The sequence below is a fragment of the Taudactylus pleione genome, unplaced genomic scaffold (assembly GCF_031769625.1).
Source record: "Taudactylus pleione unplaced genomic scaffold, aTauple2 ptg000128l, whole genome shotgun sequence".
Taxonomy (NCBI): Eukaryota; Metazoa; Chordata; class Amphibia; order Anura; family Myobatrachidae; genus Taudactylus; species Taudactylus pleione.
Genome location: NW_028284530.1, coordinates 1348316 through 1365980, shown reverse-complemented (window position 1 = coordinate 1365980; position 17665 = coordinate 1348316). Strand labels below are relative to the sequence as shown.

Sequence of the window (17665 nt, the reverse complement as noted above, 5' to 3'; positions counted from 1 at the left end):
CCAGAACTTTTCCCCATGTGGTTAATCCTGCACCTAATGTAATAAGCCCCTATGGGCTAGATTCAGACTTGCACACAATTCGGCCGCATCTGGGACCACATTGTGTGCTCTGAAATAACCTCCTGTGACGTCACGTGTTTTTGGGGAAGGGCGGCACAGGATGGCAGTAAGCCCTGCTCCAGTGATGAGAATATGCTCTATCTACATAACAATTATGACAGTTGTCTCGCTGACACTTTTAAGATATACAGCACTGTTTGTGGTGCAGACAATCTTCACCATTTTTTAAAAAGAAATGGGAAGAATATAATTAAAAAAAGGTTTCAAAATAGATAAATTTAGTTAAAAAAAAGCTTTAAATATTTTAATAACTATACATATTAAAAATTGCTGTATTTAAGGACTGATATTTTTAACAGGAAAGAGTAGAGGTACAGATGTGATGGAGGGAGCTGAGCAAAGGTCAGGGGGAGCAGCATCTGAAGAGCAAAAGCTGCCCGTCTTGTGGGAATACACGTTTACTCCATGCTGCTTCTGTAATGGAGTGGTGGTGCTTACATTGGTGGTCATCTTAGCATTGTTCTATCGCTAGGAACCAGACGGGTGATCCCGACAGGTTATCACTAGAGTTGTGGAATATAAAACCATGGGCAGTCTGCCCCTGGCAGCGCCCTTTGTCCTCTCCGATGCTTGGAGCAAACACTCCACCCACAATACACCACTTTTGATTTCACCAATCTGTACAAACGACCCTTTTTGTCCAATTTACGGCATTTGCGAGCAAATGTTCAATTGTCACTTGCTCCCATACATTACCAGATTTTTTTCCAACCAGCCAGATTGGGCAGATAATCTTATAGTGTGTACCTACCTACCTTTACATTCGGCAAGGTCAGGGTCATTCCACAATTGAACAAATAACCTGACCCATCTAAACCTCTGAATATGTTGTGTCTGCTCTCAACAAAGATAAAAATCATAATTGATTGTTGCAAAACAGGAAAAAGTTATAGACAAAGTATCTGATCTCATCATTTAGAATGAAAGTGAAGCAGATCTGTCAAAGTCAATGCATGATCTGTATGGCAAATAGAACTGTTAAAGCCAGAACCCACTAAAAAACTTTTTGGAAAAAATTACTGGTAGTCGATAAAAGGGAAATAGAAAAGCGGCACAGGAAATATTGTCTGGAAGGGGGAATGGGAATGGATACTAAATATCTACAAATTCTAGGAGCTAATGTCCCGGAGTCAATGCAGAAACTGACTCTGAAAAGTGTTTGGCTACATCGGCAAGAAACAGATAAAGGTTTTGCATTGACCTTCACACATACCTACTTTATAAATCTCACAGGGAGAAGCGCGTTGGGAGTGGCAGCTGATGGGGACGGGGACAGACTAGTCAAATCATTTGGCCTTGGCCTTGCTCCCTTGTGACAAAATGCCGTGAATCACACATCTTAGAAGAGGGGGCGGGACTGAAATGACACGATTATTATATAATCACATCATATTGGCCCCGCCCCCATGTACCACGTTACCATGTATAATATTATTCTACACACCCTGCCCGCTTCACTAGGAAGTGGGCGGGATGCAGGAAAACCGCCTACTGTTCCGGTATCCTGGAGAGTATTTAAGTATACCTTCACAATGCCAAGATTTTAATATTATTAAAAATTAGTTGGGAAGACTAAAACATGCAGTACAAAAATACCTAAGTTTCTGATCTAGAAAAATGTTCTTAAAGCAGAAATAGACTCTTAGCTGGCTCCAAAAGGGGTTGCAAGCTGTTAATTCTACAAATGAAGTTTTCCTAAGTGCTGGCTGACAGGGTGCCCAAAGTTTTTCATTCAACTGTATAGTCTTCTTATTAAAAATGTAAAAAATATTACAAGATAAGTCCTGTTTTAATGGGTATGTATTCTGTGATTTTCCAGGCTGACAGATGACAGGTTTTTGTTCACACATAAAATTTTTTGACTTTTACTTCACAAATTAAACCCATATCTAAAGTGGTTTCAATTCTCACAAGCTTTCTAGGAGTATATCTTTTTGAATGTTACTGGTACTAATGTGATGTAACAAAACTTGCATTTAAAGTTTAGTGGCGCATAAGCTTTCTTGTGCCATAAGTTAGTTGTGCCAAATGTTTTACGGATGTGTAAGCTTGCCCACGAGTTTGGGGCATGGGTTTCATGGCAGCTAGTCTGCTAGTGCATCATTTTACCTGTGGTTACATGGTTTGCCAGTTTTTCTATACTGGCTGCAGTGTTCCTCCGTTTCTCCCCAAGCATGATGCAAGGGAAACAAAAACAAGAAAGAAGTTGGTACTGTAAGTTTTCGACCAAGACCTGGATGTACAGAGACTTATATACAGAAGTCAGGTGAAAGCTGTGAGGCAAATCTGTTACTTATGAAATATTGATTGTGCTAAAAAGTTTGTTAGTGATGGTGACTCCATGTTTTACTTTACACGATCCAGTGTAGCTGATCCTGCTGTGGCTCATAAGCAAACAGGAGGCTAGATACTATTGCAAGTGTAGGAACCACAAACTAATGATGTGCAAGCATGTTAAACTAGAACCGGGGTGATTACAGAGGTGACTGGGTACACCCTCATCTAGTGAGCACAGAGGCCTACTAGACCAGGAACATGCTCTAACCTCAAGGGTGAACTTGGAACTCAGAATAGAACAGTACTGGTAGCTAGGACCTCAGAACTCAGACCAGGAATCAGTCTTATGTTGTAATCAGGATACACCTTGAGAAAGCTGTAATCCTAGCACAGCTCCGACGCTAGACTTGAAACTGGAACCAGTGCAGAACTCAGAAACTGAATGTTAGGAAAAGTAATACAGGCCCTGATTCAGACCTGCTCGCTAAGCCGCAATCGCTCGCTGCCAAAAGGGGCCGGGAATGCAAATTCCGCGATCGCACTGTGTGGCGTAAGGATGCCCTCTATGTCTTAGAGATCGACGGCAGTGAGCGTACGCAGGTGTGTAAAGCCGCCCACCTTTCTCTCTTACCACACGTCATCTCCAGGAAGTGATTAATCAGTAACATCGAGAGCCATCGGAGCTGCTCGCAGCCCTTGAGGTAGCCCCTACCCCACCGCAACCACTGCGATCAGTTCAAGCTCAAATACAACCAAGTGACGTGTTCAATTACGCTACTTTGCTAATTATGCACACCCATTAAACTCTGTTTTGACGCCCAGACACGCCTGCTTTCGCACATCCACCCCCCTCGTTCACAAGCACCTTACCCTGTCACTACCCACAAACGGCGCTATCTGTCACTCAAAGTAGCGTCCAGTCTGTGTACTACGAGTGCACGATTCCCGGCCGCAGTAACTGGTTCGTGCGTGCATACTTTGAAGCATACGCATGCGCAGATGTGCGATAATCACTCCTAGCGAGCGAGCGCAGCTTAGCGACCGGGTCTGAATCAGGCCCACAGTCTCTTAACACCTCATTGCACAGACTGTATACCTCCCACTGAACCACAGCCCTGGAACCAGCACCCTTCTCCAAACCAGCCCAAGACAATAGCACGCAGTGCAGGGAAACCAATGCCACTAGCAAGGCAGTATACTATATACCTGGATAACTACTGAACACAGAGTGGAACAGAACAACAAGCAATGTCCCAGCGGTATGAAGGTATAGACTGAGGATATATACACAAAATAGAAATGTGACCGGTCCCAATGGCACTGTCCTTAGGAAGATCTCGTCTAAATTCAGATGTTGATGTTACCCCAGTCTCATAGAAGAAAAACATCTTGTAATTAATCCACAGTCTGCTATCTACCTGTGAGTGGAGAAAGGATCTCCACCTTTAGATACAGACTGTATACAGAGTATATTTGCAGGCTTGAGTGCAATGGTTAGGCTGACTTGTATGCAGTATGGCCACTACAAGCCTAGCAGGTAACGGAACACTGCGGTGGATGTTTTCAAGGACGCTGTAACGCTGGTGGAACTGCAGACACAGTGGCAGGTGAATAATGGATCTGTGTACAGCGTGGAAGCTGCAGAGTTGACAGGATAGGAAAACAGCGGTAGATGGAACTCGGTAAATCAGTGTGAACGATGTGATGCTGGTCTGTAGCAGCGTGAACGCTGTGAAGCTGACAGGTGAACGATATTTAGCGAAGGATGGTAACTTGCTGGAATCGATGAGGCAATGAGGAAGTCACGGAGGGACACAATACAGAATACAGAGGACTCCGGGAGCCTTGAACTATCCGGGTATGAACTCATTGCTCAGGCAATGGTTTGAACACTGGAGCAAGTTTAAATAGGGAATGGTCTCTCGCCATTGGCCTAGCAGACCAGGTGAACACAACAGGTGCAGCAATCACCATAGGGAGATGTCCCTGTGATGTTTTGAGTCTGAAATAAAGGAATGTCTGATGCTAAGACCCCGATGCCTGACATTTATGCTATGTTACAAATGGAACAAAGCCTATCATACAGACAACTTAAAATGCATTCGGTATGAAACACCGCTGGCCACATGGATGGACTAATTATTACAGGGGAAATCCATGTACACATTTACAGTGGCTATGTTGAAAGAGCATTAATATCCTTCTGAATTATAAATGACTATACTTGAGTACAGGGTATCCAGACAACTTCTTCAAAGTATAAACTCTGTGGTTCTGAAATGGGAGGTGAGCAGTATGAATAGACGAATGTGCAAGTTTTATATAATTGTTCTACCTCTATTATTCCAACAATGCAAAAAGGTTTTTTTTTTTCTAGATTTAGCAGAAGTTGACCGATCTTAGTATCCATTTAAAGTTTTATAACTGATTGTTGGTTTGTTTTATGAAAGCGGACAAGCTATTATTCCCTTATGTCTGTTTTTGTAAAAGTACAGTTTTGATAGCTGATAGTAAAACCCTAATCAGTCTTCTGTTGAAAACATTGTTGTTCTCAATTTTGGGAAAACCCAACATTAATGGTCATATACATCTTGGATAACTGATCTCTAATACTCATGATAGATTATATATGTTTGTGAAGATTTCCATTTGATAGTTGGCTATATTTTCTGCCAGCCCATCATTCAGATTCCCCAGAGATTATTTATCAATCTGCATGAAAGCATCTCTCAACGTGATCGTCAGTGTCATTGGCTAGTGATACGTGTATGGTACTGCCAGTGGTGGAGGTACTGACATTTTGTTCCTACTAGAATAGGGTACAGTGCAGTTTAGCCATGGGCTTTGTTGTGAGTGATGTAAGAATATATGGGACCACAGTCTATCAGACTTTTATCTCTTCTATTTATGTCACATCAAAAACTGAGATTTAGCCATTAGGACTTTTTTAGTTTGTTTCTGCTGAAAAAATTTTTCCTTTCATAGATTGAGAATCTTCAAGAACAACTTAGAGACAAGGACAAGCAGCTCGGAAACCTGAAAGATCGAGTCAAGTCCCTGCAGACGGATTCCAGTAATACGGACACTGCCCTTGCCACCCTGGAGGAGGCTCTCTCTGAAAAGGTAATTTTATAGTTATAAAGTGCAGAGACTACCAGCAACACATTTCCATACTGTACTTTGGCATATTTACAAACAGTCCTCCTAATGATCTTGGTGACTAACAAAGTTGGATGTATGAATATTTTGTACAGAGGTGCATTTGACATTACAATCGTCCCGCTTTCCCGATTTGGCAGGAACCTCACACAGGGCCGAAACTAGGATATCTGTCACCTGGTGCAAGGCAGTAATTTTGCGCCCCCTCCCTTCCTGTACCTGGATTTTGTCCTTGCTCCTCCATAAGGCAGTGCACTAGTCAGACGTCCCTGGTATAGTGACTTACATTATTCCACACATCATTATGCCCATTACACATTATGCCACACACTGTAATATCTATTACCAAAGTGCCACTTACATATTTACCCGACACCATTTTATGCCCCACAGTAAGGCTTCTAATTACTTTAAAATTACCTGCTCGTTGTCAGGAATTTTATGCTCATTACCAGGGGTTCCTTGCTCGTTGCCAGGGGGTTTCATGCTCGTTGCCAGGGGGTTTCATGCTCGTTGCCAGGGGTTTCATGCTTGTTGCCATGGAGTTTAATGCTCATTGCCATGGGGTTTATGCTCGTTACCATGGGGTTTATGTTCTTTGCCAGGGGTTTCATGCTCGTTGTCATGGGGTTTATGTTCGTTGCCAGGGGGTTTCACTGGAGAAGATGCAGCTTTCTGCATCTTCTCCCGGCAGCGCCAGCGTTCCCGACACTTCCGGGAACGCTATGCGCATTGTGCTGGCCTAACAGACGCTAGAGGTCCAGTAGGACCTCTAGCATCTGTCTTCTCCTTGGCGGCGGCCATTTTTGGATGGCCGTTTTCAGCAGAGCCCATGCGGACAGCTAGTCCGCATGGAAGCTGCAGCCCCCAAGTCACCGCGCACTACAAGACTGCGGGGGGTGTGCAGGGGCTGAGTCAGCCCTTTTTCACTCCCTGCATTCTAGCCCCCCCTAGTTGCGGCCCTGCCTCACATTACTATGCTTTGTCCTGTTAGGTTTAGTTGTCTCAGCTGCAACTCTATTGCCTTTGTATTGTATATTGTCTTTTATTAGACAATTAAATTAGTCACAAGGTTCCAACTAATACAACGTGGGTTATACAAGCAGGGTTCAAGCAAAAGTCAAGGTATGTTTACCTCCAATATATACCCACACGGCCACGCACAGTGGATCCTCATCGTTTAATTGAATCCTCCCCATAAAGAATTTTTGGTTTATTCTGTATTTTAGGTTTTATACACATACACAATTATCAAACTCAGTTTTTTAACAACATTCTTATATCTTGCTACAGCGATTTATGTAAAACAAAAAAACATAACCTCATTTTTTCAAGGGAATTTTGCATCCAGGACCCATGTTACTGGTAAAAAAAAACGCTCTTTGGACCTGATTGAATGCGATTGGAATAGCGATTACTCACTCAGTCTCACTACGAAGATATTCTAATGATTGCAATGCCATACGCAGCCTAACATAAGTATGCCCACTGCACCTTACACACAACTGTAAAACTTAGCAAGACTGCAAAACCATCGCGAGTACAATCGCAGCCTTACACACACTTGCACAAGGTCTAACCTTACTAAGGAATTTTAACCTCATCGCACGCAGTGAAAGCCCAAGCTGCATATGGCATCGCAATGGATAATTTATGCACGCCCCTGCAATGGCGTTTAAACACACTGGCACGTCTGCATCTCGCCGCGACGACCCCCCCGTCACCGCCCCCAAACGGTACTTCCTATCAATCACTCTGCGATGGGTCTGCTTAGTCACTGCAAACGCAGTCCCGATCACAGTGGAGTCTTCGGGCGCGCGCGCTGCAATGCTTACGCATGCGCAGAATGCAACAATCGGCCAATTGCGTGCGGAATCGCAGTTGCGATCGGAAATGAATCAGGCCCTTTGTCTGAACCAGGAGGGTCTAAGAAAAGATCTGCTCCCGGCAACAGAAGTGTACAGGATAAAAAGCCTGGTTTCCTGCCATCTGATGTGAGGAAAATTTGTGACATTCCTAAATGCAACCAAGAAGAGATGAAGGCCGTTCTAGAGAATGTCTAAGAATGTTCGAAGAAAAGTAGTGGAATTGTGAAAGAAGCATTGTGAGCTGGGGAGGGAGATTTGTGTCAATATCATGGATCCTATGTGGAGCTGGAGGGATCTGCCCACACAGGGAAGTAAAGGAGGTGTGACCACACCTAATTTCTGCCCAGTGGATTCAGTCCAAGGTAAGACTGAGGCAGACACATGTGAATACATCCCTGGTGGGGTTGTGGAAGCCCATCAGGATGCCTGTGGACATTCCCAAGTGGGACTGTGCCAGCTATAGAGCCCAGTGTGCCAAGCCAGGCCAGTGGGAGGCCAGGAGGCCGTGTCCAGACCTGCAGTCAGGCAGGAAGGACCACAAATCTCTGACTGTGTATGGGAAGTTGTAGTTGTTTAATGACTCCTGCCACCCAAAATGGAAAATCTAGTTTTTTGTTTAGTATGATAAGTGAATGCTTACCTTGGATTTGAATACTACATGCTCCAGCAAGTTCCTGTATGATTTTAATGAGCCTGGCACTACCCTAGTGGCTCCTGTTGTCTGAGTTTTTTTCTGTGTTCAACACTTTCTGAATAAGGAATATGGGTAGACATGAGTGAGGAGAGTGGACAGACAGTACAGTGCTCTTCTCGCTCCTATTGTGCTGGTCTTTCTTCAGACAGGCAAAGTGCTGTTCACAGAAAATGCACTACCAGTGGGCTCAAACTGCTGGGTGCACACAAGACACTGGTGAAACACTGGTGAAACCACTGGATCTTGTGAACGTTGGACTCCATAAATGTAGTCTTTGCGAATCAGGATATGCTTTTCATTTTGGGGTGGAATTATGCTTTAATACTGTCTATAAACTTTGATTTCTGGCTTCAACCCTCTCCAGACTTTGATCTGCATTCATAAAGGTCAGTCTATCCTGAGAATCAATAATAATTACAATGTATAGAGTGAGTACCATCACTTGGATGGACCTATTCCATGCCCATGCCATAGCCAGAAAAATATTATTAACACGCTTTGACAGCACTGAATGTCACATAGTCATGGTTTAGGGTATATATAGACATATGAGCACCCTGGCCTCTGGTCATTTAAATAGTGCCGTTTGCCAGACTTTCCTACTGGTTTCTTGTAGGTGATGGAATCTACTTCTTCCCTCTCACTAGCAATTGACCATATCTGATAACTCCTATGTTCGCCTTGGGCTTGATTCCTTCTACTGCAATAAAAGACAAAAAAAAAAATCAACCATGCTAATAAAAAAATGTTTAGCATGATGAAGACCTTGCCAATGCAAACACATCTGAAACAGAAACATATTTTTGAGATTTCTCCATGTTGGTTGTTAATCAAGTAGAACCCCTTAACAGATGTGTTTGACATCTCAGCTCATACTGATGACAGGCCCAGTAGTCATCCTCTTCTGACTGACTGCAAGTGCAGAGAACTGTTTATTAAAAGGTCCATTACATAGTCCGGTTTTATGTAATCACTGTAAATTACGCTAAGTGAAAGGATCATGAAAGCCATATGTTTCCCCAAATTCTATTAGGTTATGTGCAGAAGTAGCTTGTTTTATTGATGAGATTTGACTTCCTACATGTGGACAAATAAACAAGATATTGGGCATAAGACCAACTTTTCTATTTGTTTTTAGATTGAAATTCTTAACATAAACTCATGCTTATTCTCCACCCCTGAATTAAATTGTATATACCATATATATGATATAAAGGGTCTGCCAATTGGATGTTCACTATTAAAAAAAAAAATAAAAAAAAATCTAATGGCTTGGTTAACCCTCTGGCAAATTTAAATGCCGGTGGAACTAGGAGCAAGAATAGACACTGACCCTGGTATAGTTCTTGTTTTGGAAAATGCTAAATGAAAAACTGAATCAAATTCAGCCAACGTGACATGGTGAAAATTGTTATATTTCAAGAACTGCGAAGACGCATTGTGTGTACAGTGTATAGATGTGTCACCAGCATTATGCTGGGATATTATTATTAATATTGTACCACAAATTATAAAAAAAAAGTTAGATTGTTCTTACTGAATAAAACAAGGGTCCTAAGATTCAGGAATATATTTTATTAGTAGTTAAGAAAATGGTCTGGTCTTATTCTTCAAATTTGGCTAAGGGGGGTCACTGTTCCTCTGGAGGCCATAGGTACAATATATATTTACTTACCTTGTAACTATGCAGAAAGAGAAGAGACCCCTTTGCAAAATGACTTGCATGAATAACAATATAATAGACTAGCAGTGTTTATTGTTTTCATTAGGAAAAAAATATACGTATATACCAGCGCTGGCTGAAAATATATTTAAAAATCTAATACAGGACAGTTATATCAACAATATGTAACAATGTATTTATTCCAATATAACGATTACGTGCACATTAAAAAAATACATAACATGTATATGAGGCACATATCATACTCCTATATTCCTTACTGGATTAGGCCCTCCTTCATATGATTTTAGCAGCAAAGTTCGCCAAATGCTGTTGTAGTTCCCCAAAGATCAATAAGCACTTATTCCAAGTACTATGATGCTCTTGGGGTATCCTCAGGTACTGTCCCTGCTGTGGCGGTTGCCGACTCCAAGGGCTGTACGTGGATCTTGCGATGCTTGCGAGATCCCACGTATGCTCAGTAGAGCCAGCCTAGAGTGAGACACAGCGCATCAGCACTATGCTAGCGGGGATCGCCGGAGGGGGGAGTTATCACTGTAACGCTCCGGCAGATGAGATGTTAATACATCTCATCGTTAGTGTTTCCTGCTTCGCCTCGGTAAAGAGGCGAAGCAGGAAATGTTGTAGTGGCACGATAATACATCTGCCCCCAAGTTCGGTTGTGCTTCGAATACAGACTCTGAGATACAAGTGTTGCATATGAAATGAATCAGTGCGGTCTCGTGAAGCGGATTGTCACATCCGATTGCCACAAAGGCACATTTTTGAGCATGCAAGATGCAAAAAGATGCTCAGCGCAAGCCGAGTAGCACGGGACCTAGCGACTCACTCGCGTCAGGCGTTTCACATGTCAGGGCGTATTGAGGCTAGATGTATGAGGGCACATCTGTAAGCTTTATCATGAATTCAAATGGCTCCATTCAACCGAATAGAGTCCTGCTCACCACAAGAGAAATGCTTGTTCACTTTTGATGGGGTGTGGTACAAGTTGTTGACGTAGCGTCCATATTTAAAAAAAAATTTTTTAATATCTTTATTTTTGAACCAATGAATGTTGTAGCAACATATTACAAACATATTATTAAATTACACAAGGCATTTAGATGAAAGGTGTAACACATAATCCAAAAAGTGATAAAACAGAAATAGTTGCATAAGGTCATCAATTTAACCAAATCTCATTAGAATATGAATATTTAGGAACAAATCTGTCCAATAGATAAGGGTAACCTTATAGCATTGAGTGCACAGTAGCGTCCATATTGATGTGTGCAATTTCAGCATGTGGTCAGTCGGAATGTCGATATAGCATTTTTACAGTGTATAAACCCTAACCACAACCTAAACCTAACACTGACATGTACTGTTGACATTGTTTACATAGTAACCATGTGAATATCGACATATTTACAGTCAATATTCAGACCATTTCGACATTCTGGTGTTGAAAAACACCCTTTTGATGCACTGAGAATTTTTATAAACTATGAATTTGTACTTGGAAGCGCCATTTGCCAGATCCGCTGGGGACCTAATGGCTGTCGTCCTCTCCTTTAGTCTCCATGTGCATTAATTGGAAGTTCAAATTGTAGGTGTTCTATGACCCACTTTGCCTATGTCAGTAAGCCACGCTATTATAGGAAAACGGAGTGCAATATAGGACCTTTACATCCAATGCGGCTCCCCTGGCCAGTGCACGGTGCATCCACAATGATTAGTTTAGTTTTTCATTTAATTGAAATCAAAACTGCATTTCTATTTTGATTGACACTATAAATTGAATTGGGTTCTGTAAATACATGTAACAGTCTCTCATCACTCGGTGTATGCACTTTGGCACATAACATGTGTTTTAACATTCTTTTGTATTCAACAAACCTCATACCTCAAACCTTTGTGAATTAAGTATTTATGTCTATGAATCTCCATTTTCTTGACTACTTTTATTAAATTCTTCAGGAGAGAATTATTGAGCGTTTGAAAGAACAGAGGGAGAGAGACGACCGAGAGAGAGTAGAAGAGATTGAAAACTACAAGAAAGAAAACAAGGACCTGAAAGAGAAAGTGAACAGTTTGCAGGCGGAGTTGACTGAAAAAGAGGTGAGCGCACATGCTAGGTTCATTTTATTGACGACATTCAGTTGCAGGATTCCAATTGTTAGGTTCAGACAATTGCGAAGCAGGATGAAAAATAGATTGATTCATGGTACAAAATCTCTTGTTAGGTTCAGACCATTGTGAAGCAGGATTAAAAGTGGATTGATTTACGGTGCAAAATCTACTAAGCGGCGGGTTCTAAACCCCGGTGGTTTGGGGCGGGTTTGCTATTTGCCTATTTATTAAGGTCAAAACTGCTGTGAAAACACAAAAGAGTAGATCAGAATTGAATTTCAAAGCACTATCAATGTTTTAGCCCATAAGGAGAATAGAAGATTAGAAGAGCAGGGGGTTTGGAATTTCATCGTAAAACCGAAGCCAAACCCATCCAAACAAAAGATCTGCCTGTGGCAGGCAAGTCTTGGAAAAGTTCTGCACAGATCTCTATGATGTGTGCAGGTTTCAGTGTGTGTAAAAATGTAGAAATAATTAAATAAAATAAAAAAAATCTGCTTGGGGCTTTCCCCCTAAATCCATCCAGCAGTGGAGCTTTCAGTCTGGTCTGGTGCAGAAAAATCAAGGGACAAACCGACATGGAGTCTCCCCTGTTTTGCAATACCACCACCAGGCTAAATCAGCTGGGGACTTACAATATAGCGGCGAGTCACACAGCGTTGAGTCTCACTACCCTACGTTACAACATCATTAATATGCAACCAGACCATGTGATATGACAGGTGACCCGGAGGCCGGGAGAGGACGGCCAGCTAGCGCTTGATACAGTGTTTTAATTTTGGGGACTTGCACAGTGCCGATCACCTCGTCCATCAGTTTATAAATTTCAATTAAACACCGCACACCCATTTTTCCTCTCAGAACTTCGGGGCCCTCTGAGCCTCGGGGCCCGTGTCAAGTGTACCCTTGTTCACCCCCTGTCGTCGGGCCTGGCCACACACAGTAATATATGTAATTTATTACTAGAATACATTTTTAAGCACGAGGCAATTACAATAATCAAAATAGGTAATGATAACGTTCTAATTGATATTCTAGGTAATTTCAGATTGCGTATGTCACTCACATGTAGTGCTTTGTAAGGTCTTGTTGAGTGTGACTGCATAGCAACTAAAGCGCTTTCCGAGTGTCAACACCGGAACTTAAGCCTTATTTGTGTTCTAACTAGGAAATAGTCTGAACAGTTCATAGTTAAAGGGTTTACTGCATGCTATGATAAATTGTATTAATGAATACAGTACTCCTGACCTCTATGCAGCACTAGTAGCAGATAGGACCAATATAATTCATAGTTACATTTTGCAGACGGGCCAGATATCCCGTGGGTAGATGACCTCTATTGATCCGTTTGTGGGTTCATCTTTCAACAGTGCAACTAAAGGCCCCTACACACTACATGACTTTGTTAATGATTTGGCCGATTCAGACGCATCGAAATGACAAATCGTTAAAATCGCGCAGTGTGTATGCACTATATTGTGCGGTACGCGTTCCCGTGCGGTCATCAGCCGCATCTTCTGATCTTTTGTACATGCAGTCCAATCAGATGATGGGGCTGACTACTCCATGATGCACTATGCGGTGGGGGCCGGCATATCGGGTGGTTGGACACCGGAACGTCCAGTGTGTATAGACCGCCGATATGTCAGCCTGACGGCGGGGGGAGTCGTATGCCGAATCGCTGGGTACACACGTCGTTTAGTGTGTACCCAGCTTAAGCCTCTGTCCTTGTTATGCAGTGGCAGGAAATTGGCTTTTGTGATTGTAGAAGAGAGGAAAGGGTCTTATTTATTCTAGGGTCCAGGCAGAGTGCTCTGCTGGTATTCCAGGTTTATACAAGAGCAGTTCCAAAGTTTTATATTTCTCAGCTGGAGAATATCAATGAAAAGAAAAGAGTTCCCCTGTAATAGACAAACCCCTCCTCTTTCTGTACCCGGCTTCATCCTGTAAGTGTTCCTTTGTGATGTACAGTACATGACAATCAGTGGAAGCTAAACAGAAGTAGATGTGCGGATTATCTCATACAAACAGTTACACGTCTTCTTCATTGTAAGTAATTCCCTGAATGACATTTTTTGTAATGTACAGCCAAAAATGCTTATGGTTAACCCATGGAATGAATTTGAATCAAATTTTTTAAAATACCGGTTTATTAGATGAGATGCCCACAATTCTGTTATTATTATACAATATTATTAACAGTTTTTTATATAGCGCACACATATTACATAGCGCTATACAGAGAATATTTTGGTCATTCACGTAATTGGTATCTAATACCAATTCTACAGATATAATTTACATGAAGTTATCCATATTTTACTATATATATTAGATAACCTAATCGTATGTATCAAATATGAAGGTACTGTAGTTTAAAGATGATCAGCCTGTATGCTCTATTGGATTATTCTAGAACTGTACATAAGGTACCATATACCCTTATGACAGTGGTTGCCAACATGGGTGCCGTGGCACTCTGGGGGTGCCTCAGGGCATGTGCAGTGGTGCCTCAGGTTGGTGGTCTAGTACCAAAAAAAAATATTTCTAGTCAGTGTGATTGGCAGCCATTAGCACTGGATTTACCTATCAAAAAATATGTGGACAAAAATAAGCGCAGCCCTATCACCCACCACATAACTGAACCTAAGGGTGACATCTAAGCACAATTTACTTCATTTAAATTTTGCTGAATTTCTAAATAAGAAACGTTTGCCCCAGGGGTGCCGTGGAAAAAATGCTGATACTCTAGGGTGCCGTGATTCTAAAAAGTTTGGGAACCACTGACGTATGAGGTTGGTGCAGATTTTAAACACAATTTCTCCCCAATTCACAGGTGTAAAATGCCTTCACTAAAAAGCCGCCAGGTTTACGTATAACATGTTACATTCACTTACACTCGTAATCTTAAGCATTTGTTTTGCTTGCACTGTTATACTTCAATAGAACTTAAAGAAAACCTCTGGCTTATTCTCTGGGCAACTCCCTCTCCGCATCAGCTCTTATGTGAGGCACAAATCAGAGGTGCTTACACCATGGCCCGGTTTGCTCAGGAAAGAACATGCAAAGCACGCTCATACTGATAGCTGAGAGCTAGCTTGGAGTGGAGAGCTAACTTGGGCTGTGCCTGTCGGCATGCGCTGTGCTCGCTTTCTCGGGCCGGCTCGCTATGTACCTGTAAATAGGATAGTATAGAACACAGGGGGGTAGATGTATGATAACGTGCCGCTATACCGCTTCCTGCTTCGCCTCTTTACCGAGGCGAAGCAGGAAGCACTGCCGATGAGATGTAAGAATATCTCATCGGCCAGAGAGGGGGAGCGATAACTCCCCCCTCCGGCGCTACCCGCTAGAGACAGCAGTGCATCAGCCTAGTGCTGATGCCCTGTGTGTCAATCCCGGCCGGCTCCACTGAGCATGCACGGGATCTCGTAAGTATCTCGAGATCCCCGTGTGCAGCCCTGGAGCCGGCAGCAGCCCCAGCAGGGACAGCGCTGTCCCTGCTGTGGGGATAGGCTAGCGCTAGGCTGGGGTGTGATGTTGCTCGCCATGGCACGTCGTCACCATCATATCTGATTAAACCGCTGCCCCCCCCTAATTAAATTCAAATTGAATTGAAACACTTACCCTGTCACATGATGCATGACGTCTCACTAATTATACCCAATATTTCCTTCATTTCTTCTTCTTTTATTCCCACTGCAAAAAAACACCTAATATTGTTATTTTCTCCTAAATAACGATAACGACAGCTACAGCCGGCCAAACGGTCATGCGGTATGACCGTTCGTACATGGCCCTGCCGCTCGGCGCTGCTATCTTGTAGATAGCGGCACCGATAATGACAGGGGCGCATAGCCCCCGATCATACATCGGGGAGAAGCGATATCAGCGCACATAACGTGCGCTGATACCGCTTCTGGGCTTCATACATCTACCCCATGGGGTGGTATGTATCAAGCTTTGAAGAGTGATAAAGTGGAGTACAGTAGTTGCCACAAGCAATCAGTCAGTTTCTAACTGTCATTTCAGAGACTGTTAGGACAATGTATGAAGCAGTGAAAAGAGTGGAGAAGTGTGCCAGTGGATGGTTGGAGAAGTTGCCCATGGCAACCAATCAGCTTTGAGGTAGCATTTATCAAGTACAGTCTATAAAATAATTGGTAGGAGCTGATTGGTTGCCATGGGCAACTTCTCCACTGGCACACTTCTCCACACTTTTCACTGCTTCATACATCTACCACTGTGCTACATAAATGACAGTTAGAAGCTGATTGATTGCTTTAGGCAACTTCTCCACTTAATCTCTCTCTAAGCCTTGATACATCTCCACCTGGATCTCTTTGAAAGTCTAATATTCTACTGCAGCTCTATTTCTTTTCATCACAAAGATGGTTGTGGGTTTGGCTATGTTGAAACCCACAATCGTGTAGCTGACAAATTGGACAGATCAGGCAGCTTGGTAATCAAACTGAACATACTGAACATATTATTTATATGGACTTTGTTATAGCAGTTGGCCAGTGATAGCTACACAGACAGATTGCTGATATGCACCATCTGAGTTTTCCAGCATGCCTGACCAAAATGTTATCGTTCACGGCCGGATGATAATCTTTGTTGATGGGGTTTTTATAGGGGATCCACACAATACAGCGAGATCTGGGCATTTTGACCTAAACTGATGAAATAGGGCATGTGTGTTTAGCTTTAGACAGTGTACCGTGGGGATCTGACAATTGCTCTGGTTTCCTCAGGCTTGCCTACCCTCCCGATTTGGCCGGGGGCCTCCCGATTTTCGGGTGCCGCTCCCGCCCCCCCAGAAAGGCAGGCAAGCCTCCTGGAAACCACCAACCCTCCCGACTTCCCCCCGGAATAAACTGGGGGGGGAGGGCGGTAACGCGATTCGCACTGAATTGTGTCATCGTGGCCCTGCCCCCTGCTGCACAATGGTAAAAATAACGGCATAGTGATGAGGGGGCGGGGCCACGATGACGCGATTGCGCGACCCCACCCTCAGCTCCAATGTGACATTAAATGTCCGGACACGCCCCCCGTTAGCTGACAATCAGCTCCCTCCCGGAAGTAGGGAGCTGATTGTCGGCAAGTTTGGGTTTCCTCCCACAATCCAAAAATATACTGGTAGGTTACCTGGCTCAAAACAATAATTAACCTTCGTGTATGTGTACGTGTTATATAGATTGTAAGTTCCACTGGGGCAGGGACATGTGAATGGCGATGCGTAATATGTGTGCGCTATATGAATAACTGATAAATAAATAAAATAATAAAGAAACCTGAGTTGACAGTCACATCAGTCATCTTCCTCACCTGAGAACTATTCCCTCGGGGCTACTTCTATGATAACGCTGTGTAACCCAAAAGAATGATTTAGAGGTCAGGCCTTAACTGTTCTCCTATATATTTCTAGACCAGTTTAATAGACTTGAAAGAACATGCGTCTACTCTGGCTTCGTCAGGTGTAAAGCGGGACTCCAAGTTGAAATCCTTGGAAATGGCCATTGAACAGAAGAAAGAGGAGTGCAGTAAGTTGGAAGCACAGTTGCAAAAGGTAGGTGTGCTATTTCTGTATGTAGAATGAGATGGCGTATGGCATGTCTGGAACGTCTCCGATACTGTAATCAGGCACTGGTGAATTTCTTGCTCTCTGCAGAGCTACAGCTGCATCAAAGCCTTCTTTGAACTTTAGGAAACAACGGTCTTGTCAGTACTGGTGATGGGAGTTTGGAA

General features: G+C 43.0%; 1 protein-coding gene across 1 annotated transcript in view; it reads left to right on the top strand.

Moving 5' to 3' along the window:
* Positions 1-17665, top strand: part of ERC2 (ELKS/RAB6-interacting/CAST family member 2) — a 1040188-nt gene that overhangs the window by 434163 nt on the left and 588360 nt on the right. Inside the window, exons 10-12 of the mRNA XM_088472750.1 lie at positions 5383-5520; positions 11762-11902; positions 17346-17486. Coding sequence (XP_088328876.1) covers positions 5383-5520; positions 11762-11902; positions 17346-17486 — 420 coding nt within the window. The remainder of the gene's footprint in view (positions 1-5382; positions 5521-11761; positions 11903-17345; positions 17487-17665) is intronic.